This window comes from Corythoichthys intestinalis, chromosome 3, assembly GCF_030265065.1.
Source record: "Corythoichthys intestinalis isolate RoL2023-P3 chromosome 3, ASM3026506v1, whole genome shotgun sequence".
Taxonomy (NCBI): domain Eukaryota; kingdom Metazoa; phylum Chordata; class Actinopteri; order Syngnathiformes; family Syngnathidae; genus Corythoichthys; species Corythoichthys intestinalis.
The window spans coordinates 26249256-26268007 of NC_080397.1; the positions used below are offsets into that span (position 1 = coordinate 26249256).

Below are 18752 nucleotides of genomic sequence, written 5' to 3' on the forward strand. Positions count from 1 at the left end.
CGGGGGAAAATGGAGGGTCTGGTGTCCCAGGTGGAGATAACCCGGGCTATTGCATCCATGTAATCTGCGAAGACGCCGGGTCCTGATGGCCTATCGTCAGACTTCTTTAAGACATTCTCAGCACTACTCTCACCGCACCTTGTCGCGGTCTTCTCGGAGTCCGTCAGGCTTGGCTCACTCCCCCAGTCTATGTATGAGGCTCGTTTAACTCTCTTTGCTAAAAAGGGAAAGGATCCCACACTCTGTGCTTCATATAGACCAATCTCTTTGTTGAATACAGATGCAAAAATTTTTGCCAAGGCAATGGCACACCGGTTAGAGGAAGTTGCCCCCTTAGTCATAGCGCAGGATCAGACTGGTTTCATTAAAAATCGATACTCCTTATTTAATACCCACCGGCTATTTAACATTTTATACTCAAGCCCGAGTAATATTCCTGAATGTGTAGTCTCACTTGATGCTGAAAAGGCGTTTGATCGGGTCGAGTGGAAGTACCCGTTTAAGGTCCTGGACAAGTTCGGACTCAGTCCAACACTTGTAGCATTGATAAAATTGTTATACGTCTCTCCCATTGCAAGAGTTCAAACAAATAATATAAGCTCTCAGCCCTTTCCATTGGGTCGTGGAAGCACTAAGTCCCATCATTTTTGACCTGGCAATTGAACTGCTCGCAATTGCACTTCGGAAAAACCAGGATATTTCTGGTATTTGGAGAGGGGGCACTGAGCATAAGGTATCTCTGTATGCAGATGACCTCCTCCTGTATGTGTCAGATCCCGATACCTCTCTTCCAACTGCTCTCTCATTGCTTGGGCAATTTAGCTCAGTGTCCGGATACAAGATCAATATATCTAAGAGTCAAATACTCCCAGTTAATAGCAAAGCGTCGGATTTGTACCATAGCAGCACCCCGTTTATAATTGAAGAGAGACAGTTTACATATCTGGGAGTAGTTGTTACACGGAAATTCAAGAATCTACTAAAATATCACTTTACTGTTCTTTTAGATCAGGTTAGAACATCATTATCACAGTGGTATCCCTTAACATTAACGCTTGCCGGACGTATAAACTCAATAAAAATGAACATACTTCCGAAATTTACGTATTTACTGTATTCCAGAATGTTCCAGTACTTATTCCAAAATCCTTTTTTGCTTCTTTAGATGCCATTGTTTCCTCTTACATATGGCAAGGCAAAAGGCCTCGGGTCAGTAAAGTTATACTACAGAGACCCAAGAAGGACGGAGGTATGGGGCTCCCGGACTTTCGCCACTACTATTTGGCAACTAATATTCGTTGCATCGCTTTCTGGACTCACTTTTTCCTTCAACTGGATGGCCCGGGCTGGAAGTCTTTGGAGGTAGACTCCTGTGAAAACATCTCCCTTCCCACACTTCTTGCAGCACCACCCGACTATCATAATACAAACTCATTAAATCCAGTGGTACGCCATACCCTTAGGATATGGATCCAGTTTAGGAGATTCTTTAACTACAAACTCTTCTCTCTCCTGAGTCCGATTGTCTCCAACCACCTTTTCATTCCCTCTTCCTCTGATTATAACTTTAGGATATGGCATGATAAGGGTATCAAGTCATTTGCCGACATGTTTCAAGAGGGACAGTTTGTTTCATTTACCCAACTGACTGAGAAATATAACCTGCCCAAGACCCACTTTTTTCGTTATCTGCAAGTCAGGCATTATGTCAGCTCCAATGTGCCCAATTGCCCTTTACTACCAGCATCAATCCTATCGACCGTTTTCTTTCCTTTGACCCACTTCCTAAAGGTGCGCTGTCGAAACTCTATAAATACAGTATATCTCCTTGTCAGTGGGTTCAGCGACTGAGAAGGTAAGAGTGGCTAGGAAAGGGATTTGGGGCACATCCCTGATAATCTGTGGGATTCCATACAGTCTTCTATACATAAATCATCAATCTGTGCTAGGCGCTGCCTTCTCCAGTTTAAGGTGGTGCATAGAGCTCACATGTCCAAAGCCAAGCTGTCCAGTTTTTATCCGAACATAACATCTACCTGTGATAAATGCAAATTGGGGGAAGCTACATTGATACACATAGACTGGCTGTGCCCCAAATTGCAGAAATTCTGGTACGATGTTGTCCAAACTCTGTCCACAATAATAAATAAGAATATTAGCATCAATCTTATTCTTGCTTTGTTTGGTATGTTTGGTAAAGATAATGGTCACTTGTCACTCAAAGAACACCGTTTGGTCACTTTTGACCAGACGCAGACGCACAATTTTACTAAGATGGAAGGGTACTGCCCTGCCAATGCTTGACCAATGGCTTCGTGACGTGATTTCTTGCCTAAAATTTGAAATGCTGCGCCTCTCCATGGCTAAGTCAAGGAGACGTTGTCATATGACGTGGGACCCTTTTCTGGATTATTTACACAACACTCAAACAAAGCCTAAATCTATGCCTAGATCTGGTATGAGCTATGCCTAGATGTGCGGAGATGGCCCTCAAGTCGCTGTAAAGGCCAAGATATTTACATATACTGTACATACAGGTACATTAATACAACAGCCTTGATTTGTGATGCACTGCAAGTATCCCACTATTGCTATGTATGGTTTGCCTAAATAATATAACCACACAGGACAGTTGGGGTTGTGGGTTTGGTTGGTTGGTTGGTTTGTGTTTCTTTTATTTTATGTTTTGTTGTACATTTCCATGACTATTTTGTTTGTAATTTTCCATTTGTCTATGTACATTAAATTTGAATAAAAATATTTGAAAGTAAAAAAAACATACTGTACATAAGTACTGTATTTGTTGATTATAACAATAAATCCACAAGATGGCATAAACATTAACATTCTTTCTGTTGAAGACATTTAATTTTCCCTGCAAAAACAAACACACCACTGAGCCTTAGGACAGTAACAAAAACAGTATTAGTTATAATGTGTGCAAAGTGTGTGTAGTGTACACATAAATGTGGTCCTCTTCCCTACTCATCCTCTAGCCAGTCGCTGAGGCAAACCAACTCTAAATTCTTTTTTAATTTGAATTCCCCAACCTAGAGGGCCAACCTGATTTTCTTCCATGTTTACATTTAACCATTACCCACGCTGCTCACTGCACTTCTGAGGGGTGCGACGGCCCTGGCCGTTTATTTGTTATCTTTTTTGAGACTGTCAGTCAGCTGATCGTCACGTCCGCCAGCTGGCTGCCTCCCCTCCCAACGTGACTTACTCTGATTGACGCCGGACGGGCAGACGACGTCACTGCTGATGATGGGCCACCCGGGAAGGGTGCCAACTTCAAAAACTAGCCGCCGTCTGTCATGCATCCATCGTGCAGCGCTTTGTTTACGTTTGCGGCAATAACGACACTTGCTTTACGGCAGCTAAGCAGATACAAGGTAGTTTGAGCTCGCATCCCGGCGTGTGTGTTGTATTGTGCCTGAGTCTTGTTAACCAAATAAAGGCAGTGTTAACAAAAGTCATCTGACCGCTCGTCATTTTACAGTCAACACTCTGAGAGTTCGCAACTTCGCATTTGACAGCATACGTGCCGCGTACCTCATCACCAGCTGTTTGCACGCCATTCATTGACCTGTGCATTTGATCACTATTTTGTTACATTCCCGCTTTTTCGGTGAGGTATTTTGTGTTTATTCGTTATTGGATCGTTTTTGTTCACCACTGTAAATAAGAGCACCGCAGCAGAAGAGGTAAACTGCTGTTTTCGTTCAACCCGTTTTGTTTAGTGTAGAAGCCAGGGTAGTGGCTGTCTTGTTATTTCCTTTTTACGATCAGGGTTTACTTAGCGGGTGGGGTTTAAGTGTAGTTTCATTTTGTTTGTTGTTTTGGCCTGAGCTTATGCTGAAGCCAGCTTCTTCTGTATTTTGTATATTTTGTTCATTGCGAGTTCGACTTGCGTGAATAAATATGTGTCCACTTGCAACTTGTGTGCATGGCTCGTTTTATGTTACGCCCTTAGCGAGCCGTTCGTGGGACCTAAGAGTGGCATTATGGGATGCATCAGCGGGCATTCCACGCTCGCATTAAATGCGTCAAATATTTCAACGTGATTATTTCAAAAAATTAATTACCGCCAGTTAACACACCAAATTTGACAGCACTTTACATTACGTCAGAAACTCGTTCGGTACGCCTCCGTTCCGAACCGAGGACCACATACCGAAACGGTTCAATACAAATACATGTACCGTTACACCCTTAATATAGTACTATACATATCTATAGATATTTAATCTATCATGACGCCGTTTGATGTTCTCCCTGTGCATGCGTGGGTTTCCTCCGGGAACTCCGGTTTCCTCCCACATCCCGAAAACATGCATGGTAGGCTGATTGAACACTCTAAATTGTCCGTAGGTATGAGTGTGTGCGTGAATGGTTGTATGTCTCCTTGTGCCCTGCGATTGGCTGGCAACCAGTTCAGGGTGTCCCCTGCCTACAGCCCGTAGTTAGCTGGGATAGGCTCCGGCACCTCCGCGACCCTCGTGAGGAATAAGCGGCATGGAAGATGAATGAATGAATGACGCCGTTTGGAACAGTGTCATTCACTTTCACAGTACACACCCTGACGGTCGCATTGACTCTGTTGAGTGCTTTCTGTTACATTTCTGCTTGGAAACTATATGTCTAAGTATTCTACATCTATACCAACCTGTTACTATGCAGTATACATGTGTTTATGGGGAAGAGCTATGTGAACGAAATTTGTTAATAAGTATTGCTGAATGGAAGTTAACCTATACTTATAGCTTGTAGCTCACGTGAAGTGCAACACTCCCTGAAAAAGAGGAAGTGGAACTACTGTAAACAGTAGAATACTGTAACATGTTTGGAACTTTTGTCCACAAAAAAAAAAAAAAAAAAAAAACTACTTTTTTTTCCCCCTCAGTATCGGATCGGGATTCTTTATCGACAGATTCTCAAAATCAGGTGACTCGGATTTGGGTGCAAAAATATGAGAACGAGAGGGACATTCCTAAAATCAACAGGAAATGACCCGGGATCAACAGGATGTGACATAGAATACCCCGAAATCAAACGTAACAGACGCAAAATCATCACGGAGCGACCCAGAATATACATGATGTGGCTCGAAATTGAAAGGAAAGATGCTGTAACGTCCAAACCGCCATTTTGAATCAAACACCTAATAAAGCAGCAAACTATAACAACGAGTCTGCCTGCCCTCCATGTTGGTGGGGACAATGTTTAATTGAAGACGTGTTAAGTGAGCTACCTTATAGCGTGGTAGATGTCAAGCGGCGACATCTGCTTCTCCTTGGCGGTGCGCGTCATGTCCAATACGGCCATGCCCAGGCACTCCTCTTGGGTCTCGTGGGAATTGGAAATCTTCACCGCACCAGTGATAAAATCATTCCTCCACTAGGGGGAGTAGAGAGGTTCATCAAAATATGGAAAGTGTGGTAGCTCATTATATTTTCAAGTTACATTTTTGTTGCGTTTTGATTAGACATTACTTGTATAGAAATACTGATAAATGTGCAAAATAAAAACAAGCTTCCTCTAAAAACATTAAAAGTAGAGGAGTAGTCTAAGAAAGCAGACCTATGCCAGAGCAACCAAATTCATTAACCCCGTGACCTTCGACCTCACTACCCCAAAGTTTAATCACCTGTTTCATATTACAAATCTTTGGGCATCTATGGCTTTGAATGACAACCACTAAGTATATTTGGGGGCATTTCAGATTTCCTGTTGATTTTGAGTCACCTCATTTCGATTTTGGGCCATTTATGAGTCACTTCCTGTTGATTTTGGGTTACTAAAAAAGAGGTTATCCAGGAATGTCTTCAAATGAATACAATGCGACTCAAAATGAACAGGAATGGACCTGTAAATGCTCAAAATGAACAGAAAGTGACCTGAAAATGCCCCCAAAATCCAAGACTGGCTGTGAATGTTCTCGTTTCAGTGCCATTGATCGCGCTGTAAACCTAATTCATTCTGACTGGGAGCCATTAAACGTTCACCCTTTTGATTTACCATCACTTCCTGTCGATTTTTGGTTATTTCAGCGTCACATGTGATTTTGGGGCATTTACCGAGTCACTTCCTGCTGACTTTGGGTTACTGAACTGGAAATGATCCAGGAATGTCCCCAAATGAATAGGAAGGGATAGGAAGTGACTCAAAATCAACAGGAAGTGAACATCAAATGCCCCCAAAACCTGGAAGACTGGCTATGAAAGCTCTGGTTTCAGTGCCATTAACAGCGTTAGAGCTAACATAGAAACTATTCTATCGGAATATTTTGCTAGAACCCCGCTGGTTCCTGTTCTTGGAAACAGTTACAACTTTTCAAGCATATCAATAACCTTTTGGGATACAAAGTGTTGCAATATATTGTCACTAGGCCTGTCGCGATAACAAATTTTAGTGTGCGATAATTATTCTCATAAATTATTGCGATATGCGATATTATTGCGCCCCCCCCCCCATTTTTTTTTACCAATTTACAATAACACAGTGCGAATACAGTATATATTAATAGATCAAGTACACCTATTTAAACACGATAAATATTTACTCTTAAATTCAAATATACTTTTTAAGAAATCACAACTAAAAACAATAGACCCTGCCTCTTAAGTAAAAAACAACAATATTGATACCGCACAGAAACACAGAATAAATAACATGTGTTTAAAAAAAAAAAAAAAAAAAATTGCACTTAATAACTTAAGCATTTAGGAAAATGAAAACATTTCCCGTCATAGCTTCTGCAATGGTGTTCCATAGGGATGCAACGATACAGTTAAGTCATGGTTCGGTACGAATTTTGATACGGGGGACACGATTTTCGATCCGATTCAATACATTTAATGCTCTGTAAAAAAAAATAACAATTGTATTTTTTTTTTTTTTTTTTTTTTTTTTGCTAACGAGCAAAAATTAAATTGCCATCATATAAACATGCATTTTAGTGCATAATATTTACGTGCTTACTTCTTACTGATATGAAAAAAAATTGTATAAAACTGCTGAGAACAATCTTTACTGTTTGTAAAGTGAGGCAGGGCACACCGTTTATTGCTACAGCTCTCTTAGCAGCTAGGTTTACTACATGAGCAAGACATCCTATTTATGGTCCGAATCCATCTGTGTCACATACTGAATTAACAATATTTGCAACATTATCTATAGTCACTGGTATGGATTGATTTGGCCTTCTTAACCTCATGTGACAAATGACAGTTTAGAATTCATCGATGTAGTATATGGACTACATGTCCCATAATCACTCTGGGCTCACGTAGCCAATGGCATGGGACGTAGCACATTTAGTTTGCCATTTCATGATATCTAGTGTGTGCGCGCAACCGCTCATTAAAAAAGTTGGCAAGCGCCGCTGAAGTCACGTCTGCTCATTACTACACAACACCAGCATATGACGGCTTTCATAAACAGGACGAGTTTGAAGCACAGCGCTCTTAATTTCATTCAGCTGTTCGTTGTCAAAGTGAGGTTATTCGTAGCAGCCAAGTCGGTAACAATGTTTTGGCGGACTTCGTTGTAAATATCCAGCGTTGTGCTGAAAAATAGCCGCCCCGCGTGAAATGTCACTCCTGACGGGAGCGCCCACACGTCAACAACACCGGCGCGCCATAGATGGTCCACAGTCACTCCGGAGCACTGACGCGGCCGGTATACGTTGAACAATAGGATATAATGGGAACGATTGGCTCTGGCGCTAGTTTTTGCCGGACCTGGAACGAAGATGCATTTTGCGCAGTTGGTAACGAACTTTTAACAGCATGTCTGCCGCACGCGCGCACACACGTGCACGCGAGGCGATAAATCGCAGCGGAAAAATTACCGCCTTCATTTTTATATATCGCGCGATAAATGGAATTATTGCATATTGCAACAGGCTTAACTGTCACACCCCTTTTTATGACCTTACCTGATCAAAGAGGTACGACATGACATAATCATCCAGAACAGGACTTTCGGATCCTTTAGTGACGCCGTATCGGAAGGCCCGGGACGCCCCACCGCTGTACCAGCCAGGGTAGTAAAACCTACAGTGAATTGAAGACATGCAACATGACCGGATTCATTTGGAACTCCTGGCTAAATTGTCACACGCTACCTTATTCGAAAAAACAAATCTTCGGAGGCAGATTCGTCCAGTTGGAAAATGTGGTTGGGCGAAAACCATAGGCAGTCTCGCTCCCTGAAGAGGCCAAAGAGGCTGCAGTAAAGAGGCGATATACCTGTCGACCCAAAAGCACATTACTATGGTAAAATCTTAGCATGCCAATAAAAAATAAAAAAAACATATGCATGAAAATCACCTATGACCCATACAATCAATTGTGTTGGCTATATTTTCAGGGTAAAGTTATTAAAACTAACCATTACATGTCAATAATTGTACAGAACAGCAACATTTGTAATCCAGCAGCTCTGCATGAAGCAGGCCAAGTGATACCACATCGTTTTTTTCACCGTCGATTTTTTATGTCGTAGCCAGCTTCAAGTAACTGCAGTTTACATTGTTCCTTGTTCTTCATAGGGAATTTGTGGGAACTTTCCTTTGCTGGTTTCTTCTGTCCTTTTTCCAGGGTTGCCACCTGTCAGAAATAGAAATAACGGACGCCGCCAGCCTCTAAATGCACATTTCCCCATGTTGCCGTCCTTCAGTCAACTCAGCAGACTGATGCTGCATTCGAGGAAGGTGGGAAATTGGACTTTCAAATCTCTGACCTAGAAATATATCATTGGAATGCCACTCTAACTGGAAGGTCCTAGTCATGAAGTCGAAAAAAAAAAGTACCCAGACATCACGAGTTGCTGCACTCTGACGTCACTCAACAAAATGGTGCTGCCCGTTGAAAAGCAGACCGTCGATAGTAAAACTGAATAAGGCAGTTCATGTATGCTATTTACATCCGCTGTCGTATTTCCTCCACTATTTGATCGCGTACGAGCAGTGTTGTTAATTTTACTTTAAAAAACGTATATTAATTACAGTTACAAATTACTTCTCCCCAAAAGTAATTGCGTTAGTAACTCAGTTACCTGAATGTAAGAGCAATTAGTTACTTGGCAAAGTAACTAGTGATAATTTTCTTTTTTTTTTTCTCAAAAAAAAAAACAAACAAAAAAAAAAAAAAAAAAAAAAAAAAAAAAAAAAAAACAGGTCACGCAATGTGAAGTTTAAAGGGTTTGGGGGACAATTGGCCCTAGCCCAATTCTTTACCCTCCACTTAACTAGACACAAGGGTATTGCGATAACTAGTTAGTAACCTTTGCTATGTGTGGAAGTCATTTAAAGTTGTGAATCAACCGTTAAAGTCGTTAAAATTGCTCCCGTTATTGCATTAGTTCCCTTCTGTCTACTTTAAACATGTGTAAGTTTTAAAACTGTTTCATCATTTAAAGATAGATTCAAGTAGATTTTGCCGATTTAGGAGCATTTTAGATTTAAAAAAAAAAAAAAAAAGTTACTTAGGTTTGCTAGGAAGGATCTCTACATCAGAGCCTTCCTGAGAGGTCTACTGCTTTAAGATGGCTGCTGTTTACTAACGCATGTAGTCCTTAAAACATGTTGCCAATGCAGCTGTGTCTGTCATTGGCATCTAGTTCTATAATATGATATCTACCGTGTCATGTGGGCGTAGTTTGCGACTATGGCTAGTCAGGTATTATTGGAGCCACCTAGCATCGCGTTTGCAACGGCGTCTTCCCCACTCCTGCTCTGCTCTCTCGTCTCCGTGAGTCCGTTTCTCTCAGACTTTTTTTATTCAACCAACTTAGTAACGCAGAGTAACGTACGCCTTTCCCGCCTCAGTAACGGTAACGGCGTTGCCAAGATGAGAAAAGTAATTAATTAGATTACTCATTACTGAAAAAAATAACGCCGTTAGTAACGCCGTTATATTCTAACACCGTTATTAACGACACTGCTTACGAGAAGGCAGGTTTACTGGAGGTGAAAATGTCTTTTGATGGCCAAAATAAAAAACAACATCTCATGATCAGGAGCACGTGTGGCCAAAGCACTCCTTAAAAAAAAAAGTAGTCCTGCAGAATGAAATTGATTACGGCAGTTTGGTGTGACATTGTTTTGGCCGAATGGGCATTTCTAACAATGATCTGCATTTTGAATGTATTTGCCTATCTTAGATCTCTTAATATCTTTTATATTGTCATGCTAAGATTGGACCATTGACTCGTGCTAGCTTAGCCACTCCGGACCCCTGAAACTAACAAATATCTGACAAACTGCACGGAATTTGCTGAAATCAACTCCACTGACTAATTAAACCCCCCGCCACCTCGAAGATAAAGCTTAATGTCAAAAATTCTGAATTTCCCCTTTAAGGTGCTGTAATGTCAACGCTAGCACTAGAATATGGGGGGATGGGACAATAGACTTAAAGGGGAACTTTGAAGTAAGGTTGCCCAACCATGTTTTTGAATAATATCAATGGCTAAACAATTATAAGCATATTTTCAGTATTTTTTTAACGCAACCCTTCCAGATTCTTTGTTTAACCCATAGCAACGAAAATGCTTTTCTTCGGCAATCTTCGGAAATCTTCGGAAATTACGTCACACCTAGACGTGCGAGGGAAGTCCACCATAGAACAGTATTGTTTGTTGCATCTCTTCTCGGTAAGATGCCACAGCGGTGTGTGGCGATGTTTTGTTCTCGCTCAAACGAAAAGTTGTATGAGTGGCCAAAGGATAGCAGGGCACGTAAATGGACATCTTTCGTTCGCACGAAGCGAATGAATTTCACGCCATCATCGAGTAGTGTTCTCTGCTGCAAACACTTCGAAGATGCCTGCTTCCTTAACCGGTCTGCTTATGATCAAGGATTTGCCAAAAAGTAAGTGTGATTTTTGGATAGATGACTGATGACTTTGTCAAAGCATACAGTGCCTTGCAAAAGTATTCGGCCCCCTTGAATCTTCCAACCTTTCGCCACATTTCAGGCTTCAAACATAAAGATATGAAATTTAATTTTTTTGTCAAGAATCAACAACAAAGGGGACACAATCGTGAAGTGGAACAACATTTATTGGATCATTTAAACTTTTTTAACAAATACAAAACTGAAAAATGGGGCGTGCAATATTATTCGGCCCCTTTACTTTCAGTGCAGCAAACTCACTCCAGAAGTTCAGTGAGGATCTCTGAATGATCCAATGTTGTCCTAAATGACCGATGATGATAAATAGAATCCACCGGTGTGTAATCAAGTCTCAGTATAAATGCACCTGCTCTGTGATAGTCTCAGGGTTCTGTGTAAAGTGCAGAGAGCATTATGAAAACCAGAGATACTGTTGTGGAGAAGTTTAAAGCCGGATTTGGATACAAAAAGATTTCCCAAGCTTTAAACATCTCAAGGAGCACTGTGCAAGCCATCATATTGAAATGGAAGGAGCATCAGACCACTGCATATCTACCAAGACCCGGCCGTCCTTTCAAACTTTCTTCTCAAACAAGGAGAAAAACTGATTAGAGATGCAGCCAAGAGGCCCATGATCACTCTGGATGAACTGCAGAGATCTACAGCTGAGGTGGGAGAGTCTGTCCATAGGACAACAATCAGTCGTACACTGCGCAAATCTGGCCTTTATGGAAGAGTGGCAAGAAGAAAGCCATTTCTCAAAGATATCCATAAAAAGTCTCGTTTAAAGTTTGCCACAAGCCACCTGGGAGACACACCAAACATGTGGAAGAAGGTGCTCTGGTCAGATGAAACCAAAATTGAACTTTTTGGCCATAATGCAAAACGATATGTTTGGCGTAAAAGCAACACAGCTCATCACCCTGAACATACCATCCCCACTGTCAAACATGGTGGTGGCAGCATCATGGTTTGGGCCTGCTTTTCTTCAGCAGGGACAGGGAAGATGGTTAAAATTGACGGGAAGATGGATGCAGCCAAATACAGGAACATTCTGGAAGAAAACCTGTTGGTATCTGCACAAGACCTGAGACTGGGACGGAGATTTATCTTCCAACAGGACAATGATCCAAAACATAAAGCCAAATCTACAATGGAATGGTTCAAAAATAAACGTATCCAGGTGTTAGAATGGCCAAGTCAAAGTCCAGACCTGAATCCAATGGAGAATCTGTGGAAAGAGCTGAAGACTGCTGTTCACAAACACTCTCCATCCAACCTCACTGAGCTCGAGCTGTTTTGCAAGGAAGAATGGGCAAGAATGTCAGTCTCTCGATGTGCAAAACTGATAGAAACATACCCCAAACGACTTGCAGCTGTAATTGGAGCAAAAGGTGGCGCTACAAAGTATTAACGCAAGGGGGCTGAATAATATTGCACCCCCACTTTTCAGTTTTTTATTTGTTAAAAAAGTTTAAATTATCCAATAAATGTTGTTCCACTTCACGATTGTGTCCCACTTGTTGTTGATTCTTGACAAAAAATTAAAATTTTATATCTTTCTGTTTGAAGCCTGAAATGTGGCGAAAGGTTGCAAGGTTCAAGGGGGCCGAATACTTTTGCAAGGCACTGTAGCTGCCTACTGTTGTGGAATTGAACAGTATAAGCTGTGAGAGTCGCTGACAGGTGACAGCTGAAAAATAGCGTGTTGGTTTAGCGTAGCCATTGAGTCAATCTCGCAGCGAATCAGCGAGCGCGCAGGTCACGCAGTGAATCATGGGAAATGTAGTCTCGGGACAACACTGAAGTGGTGCTTTGTAATCTGTTCGCTTGTGTGAAAAAACTACATTTCCTCACGCCATTAGACGCCAATTCCTGCCGAGAGCTGTGCCGAGCTGTGTTCTAACTTTTCCATAAGAACTGCTCCATGTGTTAATAAAGAGACAAGGTTGTCAGCGCGTCGTGTGTTCGATACATTTGTAAACAAAAAGCTCATAACAAGACACTATGCACAATCCGTTTAAGAGACGCTGGAGTGGGAGGCGAGGAGGAGATCGGCGAGAAGCAAAACTTCGCGGTCGAATGTGGCGGCAGTCCACTATTATTTTGTTTTCTTATTGTTGCCACAATAAAGTGGAGAAAGCCATCGAAGACTCATCTCCTTCTTTCCCCCCAACGTTTTTATATTATTATTTTATATGCACGAGAGCTGCCGGATCTGCCAAAATGAACATGAAGTCTGATTATTATTTTTTTTAACAATGTCATCAGATAGACAAAAACATAACACTATGTGCAAATGCCTGCATCTTCAAATCATAAAAATAATAACAGCCTATATCTTACCAATGTTGTAATCTCAATGGGTCTTGTATCCATTCCATGTCAGGTAGTCTAGGTACATTGTTTGCATTCTGATTAATGTCTGGCTAATACATGTTAGATCCAACATAAAATTCCAAGCTCCTCTTCTTCCTCCAACTCTTCAAAAACTTGGATCTCCTCCCTTGCGCTCGGTCTATCGCTTATATCGCTGTTTGAATCATTGTTTGAAGGGCTTTGTTTGGTGGCCGTATGTATGGAGCTGCCAACGCTGTTCCCGGTGTGACGTATCACTTCCGGGTTCGTCCCCTTTCAGGCTCGAACTTCGGAAACGCGATTATTTTGTCAAATATACAACATATAAATTATTTTTTCATGCTTTATTTGGTGGACAATGTTTAATTACTTTACTTGTGACCCTATTTGGCATGTGAAGAAATTAGTTCACACTACAGCTTTACCCACAATACAGGAACATCGATATGCCCGACTCACCATACGCCCCAATATGATATCAAGAAATGTAAAAAAACAAAAACTATGTGATTAAAACTTATTTTTCTTTCAGTTGAACATGCTACGGCGATCGCCTGTCATCTCATGTTTTGTGGATTTCGGGCAATGGAAGAATGTTATCTAGCGCTAGTGAAATACTTTCCACAGAAAAAAAAACTTTTTAAAGCCTAACTTTGTGGGAAAACTATCATTTCTAAATAAACATGAATATGTTTTTTCCTTATTATCTTTATAGCACTTGTTGCATATTGTTCATGTAGAAACGCAAGCACAGCCTCTTGGACTTTAAGACCTCTTGATAGCGCTATAGAGCAAATTAATGAAACACCATGAAGCTTTGAACCAATAGGCTTCATAGCTTTATTGCTTCAACAAGCTTCATTTTGCCAGCACCCTGCCCTTGGGAAACATCTGCTGCCACCTGCTGTCGACACTGTCATCGTCTAAAATGCCACATGCCTCCCAGCATGCATTGCAGCGTTACAAGTGTCAATAATATTCGAAGTTCATGTTCTGTGCTAATTAGTTCTTCAGTTAGTGTTCCAGTTTTTTCATAATGGCTGGTTATGCTACATAATTTGATATTAAGTGATCATTTGTTTTACATTGAATCAGTGAATTGGAATGACATTTGATTTGATGACTTGCTGTTACTTGTCATTAAAAATGGAGAAAATGAGGCTTTCGAAAAAGGAAAAAAAAAATTAACCACTTTTGAGACAATTGCCCTAAACGGATTCACTGTTCTGAGCCATTTGACACACTGCAATAGAGATTTATCTGCTGGATAAACCAGTGTGCATGTTTCTTTTTAAAACTAAAGCTCGCAAATTCATTCCATGCTGTCACGTAATGAGCCTCAGTGTTACATACTGTATGTTCAATAGAATTCAGGGAATCTCATTAATCTCCAGCGGTAGACAATAAGGGAAATTAGCCACGGGCCAGTAGTAGTAGTTCACTGGCCCCACGATCAAAACCACTGGCCCAGGTCATCATTCAGTTATTGATTCCAATAATCACAAAAAAAAAGAACAATTTGTTTGAAAACCATAAATAACATGACTTATTTTTTTGATGATCTAATTAAAAGTGCAGCAAAACAGTGCAAACAATCCTACTCAAATTCCATAATCACATCCAAAATCACTCCAGTATAGACAATTACCCGTTTTCAACCTTACGGGGTGCACCAACCCGAAACACAAAGAACCCAACCAGAAACATGAATAAACCCAAATCGATTCCACTGACCACTTACACATATATTAATGTTTTCGGTAAACAAACACACACAATAAAACATTTTTTCTTAAGCGCTTCGGGGTAGGCGTGCCCGCGGGAGAGCCCTGTGCCTGGGCGAAGCTTTCCAGTCTTCCCCTCACCGCCAAAGTCTCCCCCGGCTCGGTTGTCGTGGCAACAATTTAGAAGTCAAAGAGAGGACTAAGGCAATTTGCTGCTGACAATTTTCAAGCTAGACCATTGTTATAACGATATTATTTTCTAAATAGTCATGCGGATGAATTATCACATTATGCTCATACAACCCTTATAATAACCCTTGTAGCCCTCCATACTCGTTAAATTTTCTCTAACTTACTTGTCTGCGTACGTGGGCAATGATCCTCACAGTGAACCTTGTTTTTTGTCTCATCGTAGCTGAGCCAATTCCAGCAGTTTCGCGACTGGGGTGGGACTTTCTCTCCCTTCTCTTGTCACATTGGATTTTGCTTTCCCTCAACTCCTCCAGTGACTTTCTCTTTCTTGAGGGGTCTTTTTTTCCCGGTGCTTGGCCGGGTCCTGGGGGTTCCAGAAACATGTTGTCTTGTAGTATAACGTTAGGTGGGTAATGAGATACTGACAATCAATTAGCAGCAGGAATCAGGAGCGAGTGAGCGAGCGAGGCGTGTTGACGCCCCATGGAGAGCAACGGCTGGTTACATAGACTGTAAGGTTGTCTTTGATTGGGGTTAGGGTAACGCCATCAAAACATGGAACCACTGGGTATTATTGTTTATTGGATTTTTTATTTTTTTTTTAAATCGACACATTATTTTTACTGGCCCCACCGGGCCAGTGGTTGGAGCATTCTGGTGGTCCTGACGGTTTTAAAAGTAAGTCCGAGCCACTTATATTGTCGACCCCTTATTTCTTTCAACCATGGGAATGTGTGGCCATCAGGTGTGATTGACACAATTAAATTTGACCTTTTAAGCTTGTGTCATTGCTTTGTATGTAAATATGCGTTCAAAAGTGTTTGTGGGGCCTGAACAATATTGGAAAAAAAAAATGTTTAGCATTTTTGGGGGGTTTACGATATATTGTGATATCAAAACTAGAAAAAGACTCGTTCACCTGGATGGAACTTCTTCCACCTTAAAATCACTCTAGCACAGGGGTTCCCAACCTATTCCACTAAGGCACACTGTGGGTGCAGGATTTCATTCTTACCAAACAAGATGACAACACTTTTTCCCCAATCTGGTGTTTTACAAGTGCAATCAGTTGATTGCAGTCAGGTGTGGCTTGTTTTAGCAGAAGCCTCATTGGTTCAACTGTCTCTGCTGGATCGGCTGGAACAAAAACCAGGACCCACAGTGTGCCTTGAGGACTGGGTTGAAAACCCCTGCTCTAGCACCTAAACAACTTAGACACCGGTGTATTGGCATACCAGCTTTGTTGTAGCAAACTGTGATTAGCACTGGACTTGAAAGTAGAAAAAAAAGGTTTCTCACTGCACGCTTTGGCGGCATCAATGCACAGTTCCTCAGCTATGTAATCGCCAGCAGTGTAGCCCAGGAATTTGCAGTCGGACTCTCCCTGGTCGCTGTGATAGAAATGAAGCCTCAGAACAGTTGCGCCAGTGGTGCCGTAATTGGCTGGGTTTGTGTCTGAAAACTCCCGATGAGCATTCCCGTTGTGGTTCTGCACCGCCTCAGGGCACGTGTCCGGCATCGCATCCATGGCTTGCTGGGAGGCCATCAGCAATGTAACAACATCTACAAAAATATAGATGATATAATCTATCAGTGGTGACGATGAGTGGGAACCTCTGTGAACCTAATGATACGATTAGGGATACAAGGCTCACTACAACAATCTCACGATCTGCTACGACCTCACTAGTAAACATTCAAACGAATCGAATTGTTGCATGTTCTTTGTGCTATAGTTATCTGAATAACTCTTAATAGCTACGTTACGTTAACGTACCTGCCACGTTCGCATTTTGTTGTTCATGCGTTATTTAATATTATCATACTGTACACTTGTTCAGCATGTTTCCTATTATATTTTTATTTTAAATTGGCTTTCAAGATGACATATCTGTTCTGTGTCTTGGATTTTATCAAGTAAATGTCCCCCCAAATTGCGACTTATACTCCAGTGCAATTTACATATGTTTTTTCCTCTTCGTTGGGCATTTAATGGCGAGTGCGACTTATACTCAAGTGCGACTTATAGTCCGAAAAATAAGGTAATTGAACGATTGCTGCCAGCCACTCCTAGTCAAAATCGATTGGATGTCTATCGTTGTCATTGGCAGCCAATGAGTTAATATTTAAAAATAAATATATTTCAAAACCCAATCTATTTTACCCAATTTTGATCCTCTGAAAATGACGTAATTAGCATGATTTCCAATCACGTGATCAGATCGGGGACATCGCTATCATTTAATATATCAGTAAGAGGATGAAGAGGAAAACTAAAGCTTGATAAATTGGCAACCTTTGCCATTCGCAAACTGCAGAGGTCTCCTCCCATTCCTGTGGTTGGGTATATGTGACGTCAACCTCAACATAACATCTCTTTACGACAGATTAAGTCACTTTCACGTGTTTTGCTGTGTTGAAATTGTCCAGCTGGATGTTATTTATATACGGGAGCTGAAAGACTTACTTGACAAGATGAGCCGCCAGCGGTGCAGCTCTCCTGCTAGTTGGCGGCTAGCTTCCCCGTAGGCCAACAGCTGCAGTCCAGACGACTTTGACAGCTCACTCTTCACCTTCTATGTCGCTTGAAATGAATTGGTCTTCCGGCGAATACGCTCCAAAACGTCGCCACGTACATATTCCTGCCGCGTTGCTTCAAATGTGCCTGCTTTATGGAGGCCCAACACTGCAGTTCCCCATGTCGCGTCCCCCGAGACACCCCACCCCCGACGAGCAACTTTATCCCGTTGCTCTATTTCGTCAACATAACTTGAAAAGGAATAGAAGTTCCCGCGGTTGAAATGGGAGAAATGTTGTCCCGGTTTGCGGGCTACGACCGTACGAGTGGAGTGACGGTGGCACCATCGAGGTTCTATTCGGGTAACTTGTCCACTTGTTGCTCAGTTAGCTAGCTAGCTAGCTAGCTAGGAAGCGACACAAGTCAACAAGCGGCCTCTTCTCTAAAGTCTCCCGCCCCTCGCTCAAGGTTGCCAGATGGGAAAGTCAGTCTCCAATCTATTATCTACGATTGCGCTCGGCGGGTTAATAAAATCTGGGATACTTTTGACCAAATTTGGCTGTTTTTGAAGGAACCGTTTTAACTGCTTTTAACAGTTGAACTAGTATGTCTTGGAAGTTCAGCTACATTGCTTTCTTACACCGGCAATTTTTGCACTAATGATATCTTGCATTTTAGCGCCTCACAGTGAATGAATGAATGATGAATGAATGCTTTATTTGGACATGAGAGAAAAAAAATAAAATAACCCAAAAATAAATTAATTAGAAAAACGATGTTGAGGGGAAAAAAATTAATTCAAAAAACAAACCCAAAAATAAATTACTCAGAAAAACGGAGGGTTGAAAAAAAATTAATTCAAAAAACAGCCTCCCATTTTTTTATTTTTCAAGTGAATGCAATACGCTTCCGTACAAAACAAACGAAAAACAAAATAAATAAATCAAACAGGAACAATGATATTCTCGAGATAACAGCAACAATAGTTAAGACAATAATAATGATGATAACAAACAAGATCAGAATTTATTCATTGTGTCCAAAAAGGAGTAGGATG

General features: G+C 41.4%; 1 protein-coding gene across 2 annotated transcripts in view; it reads right to left on the minus strand.

Annotated features, from left to right (window-relative positions):
- The window catches only part of jak2b (Janus kinase 2b), a 57236-nt gene extending 38938 nt beyond the window's left edge, over positions 1–18298 (minus strand). The window contains exons 1-5 of one of the 2 annotated variants that reach the window (XM_057831482.1): positions 17645–18298; positions 16477–16740; positions 8132–8255; positions 7943–8060; positions 5255–5400 (exon numbers count right to left, since the gene is read on the minus strand). In XM_057831482.1, coding sequence (XP_057687465.1) covers positions 5255–5400; positions 7943–8060; positions 8132–8255; positions 16477–16723 — 635 coding nt within the window. In that variant the 5' untranslated portion in view covers positions 16724–16740; positions 17645–18298. Of the gene's footprint in view, positions 1–5254; positions 5401–7942; positions 8061–8131; positions 8256–15341; positions 15542–16476; positions 16741–17644 lie in introns of those variants that run through there. The other variant, XM_057831483.1, reaches the window with a different exon arrangement.
- Between the last annotated feature and the right edge of the window lie 454 nt (positions 18299–18752).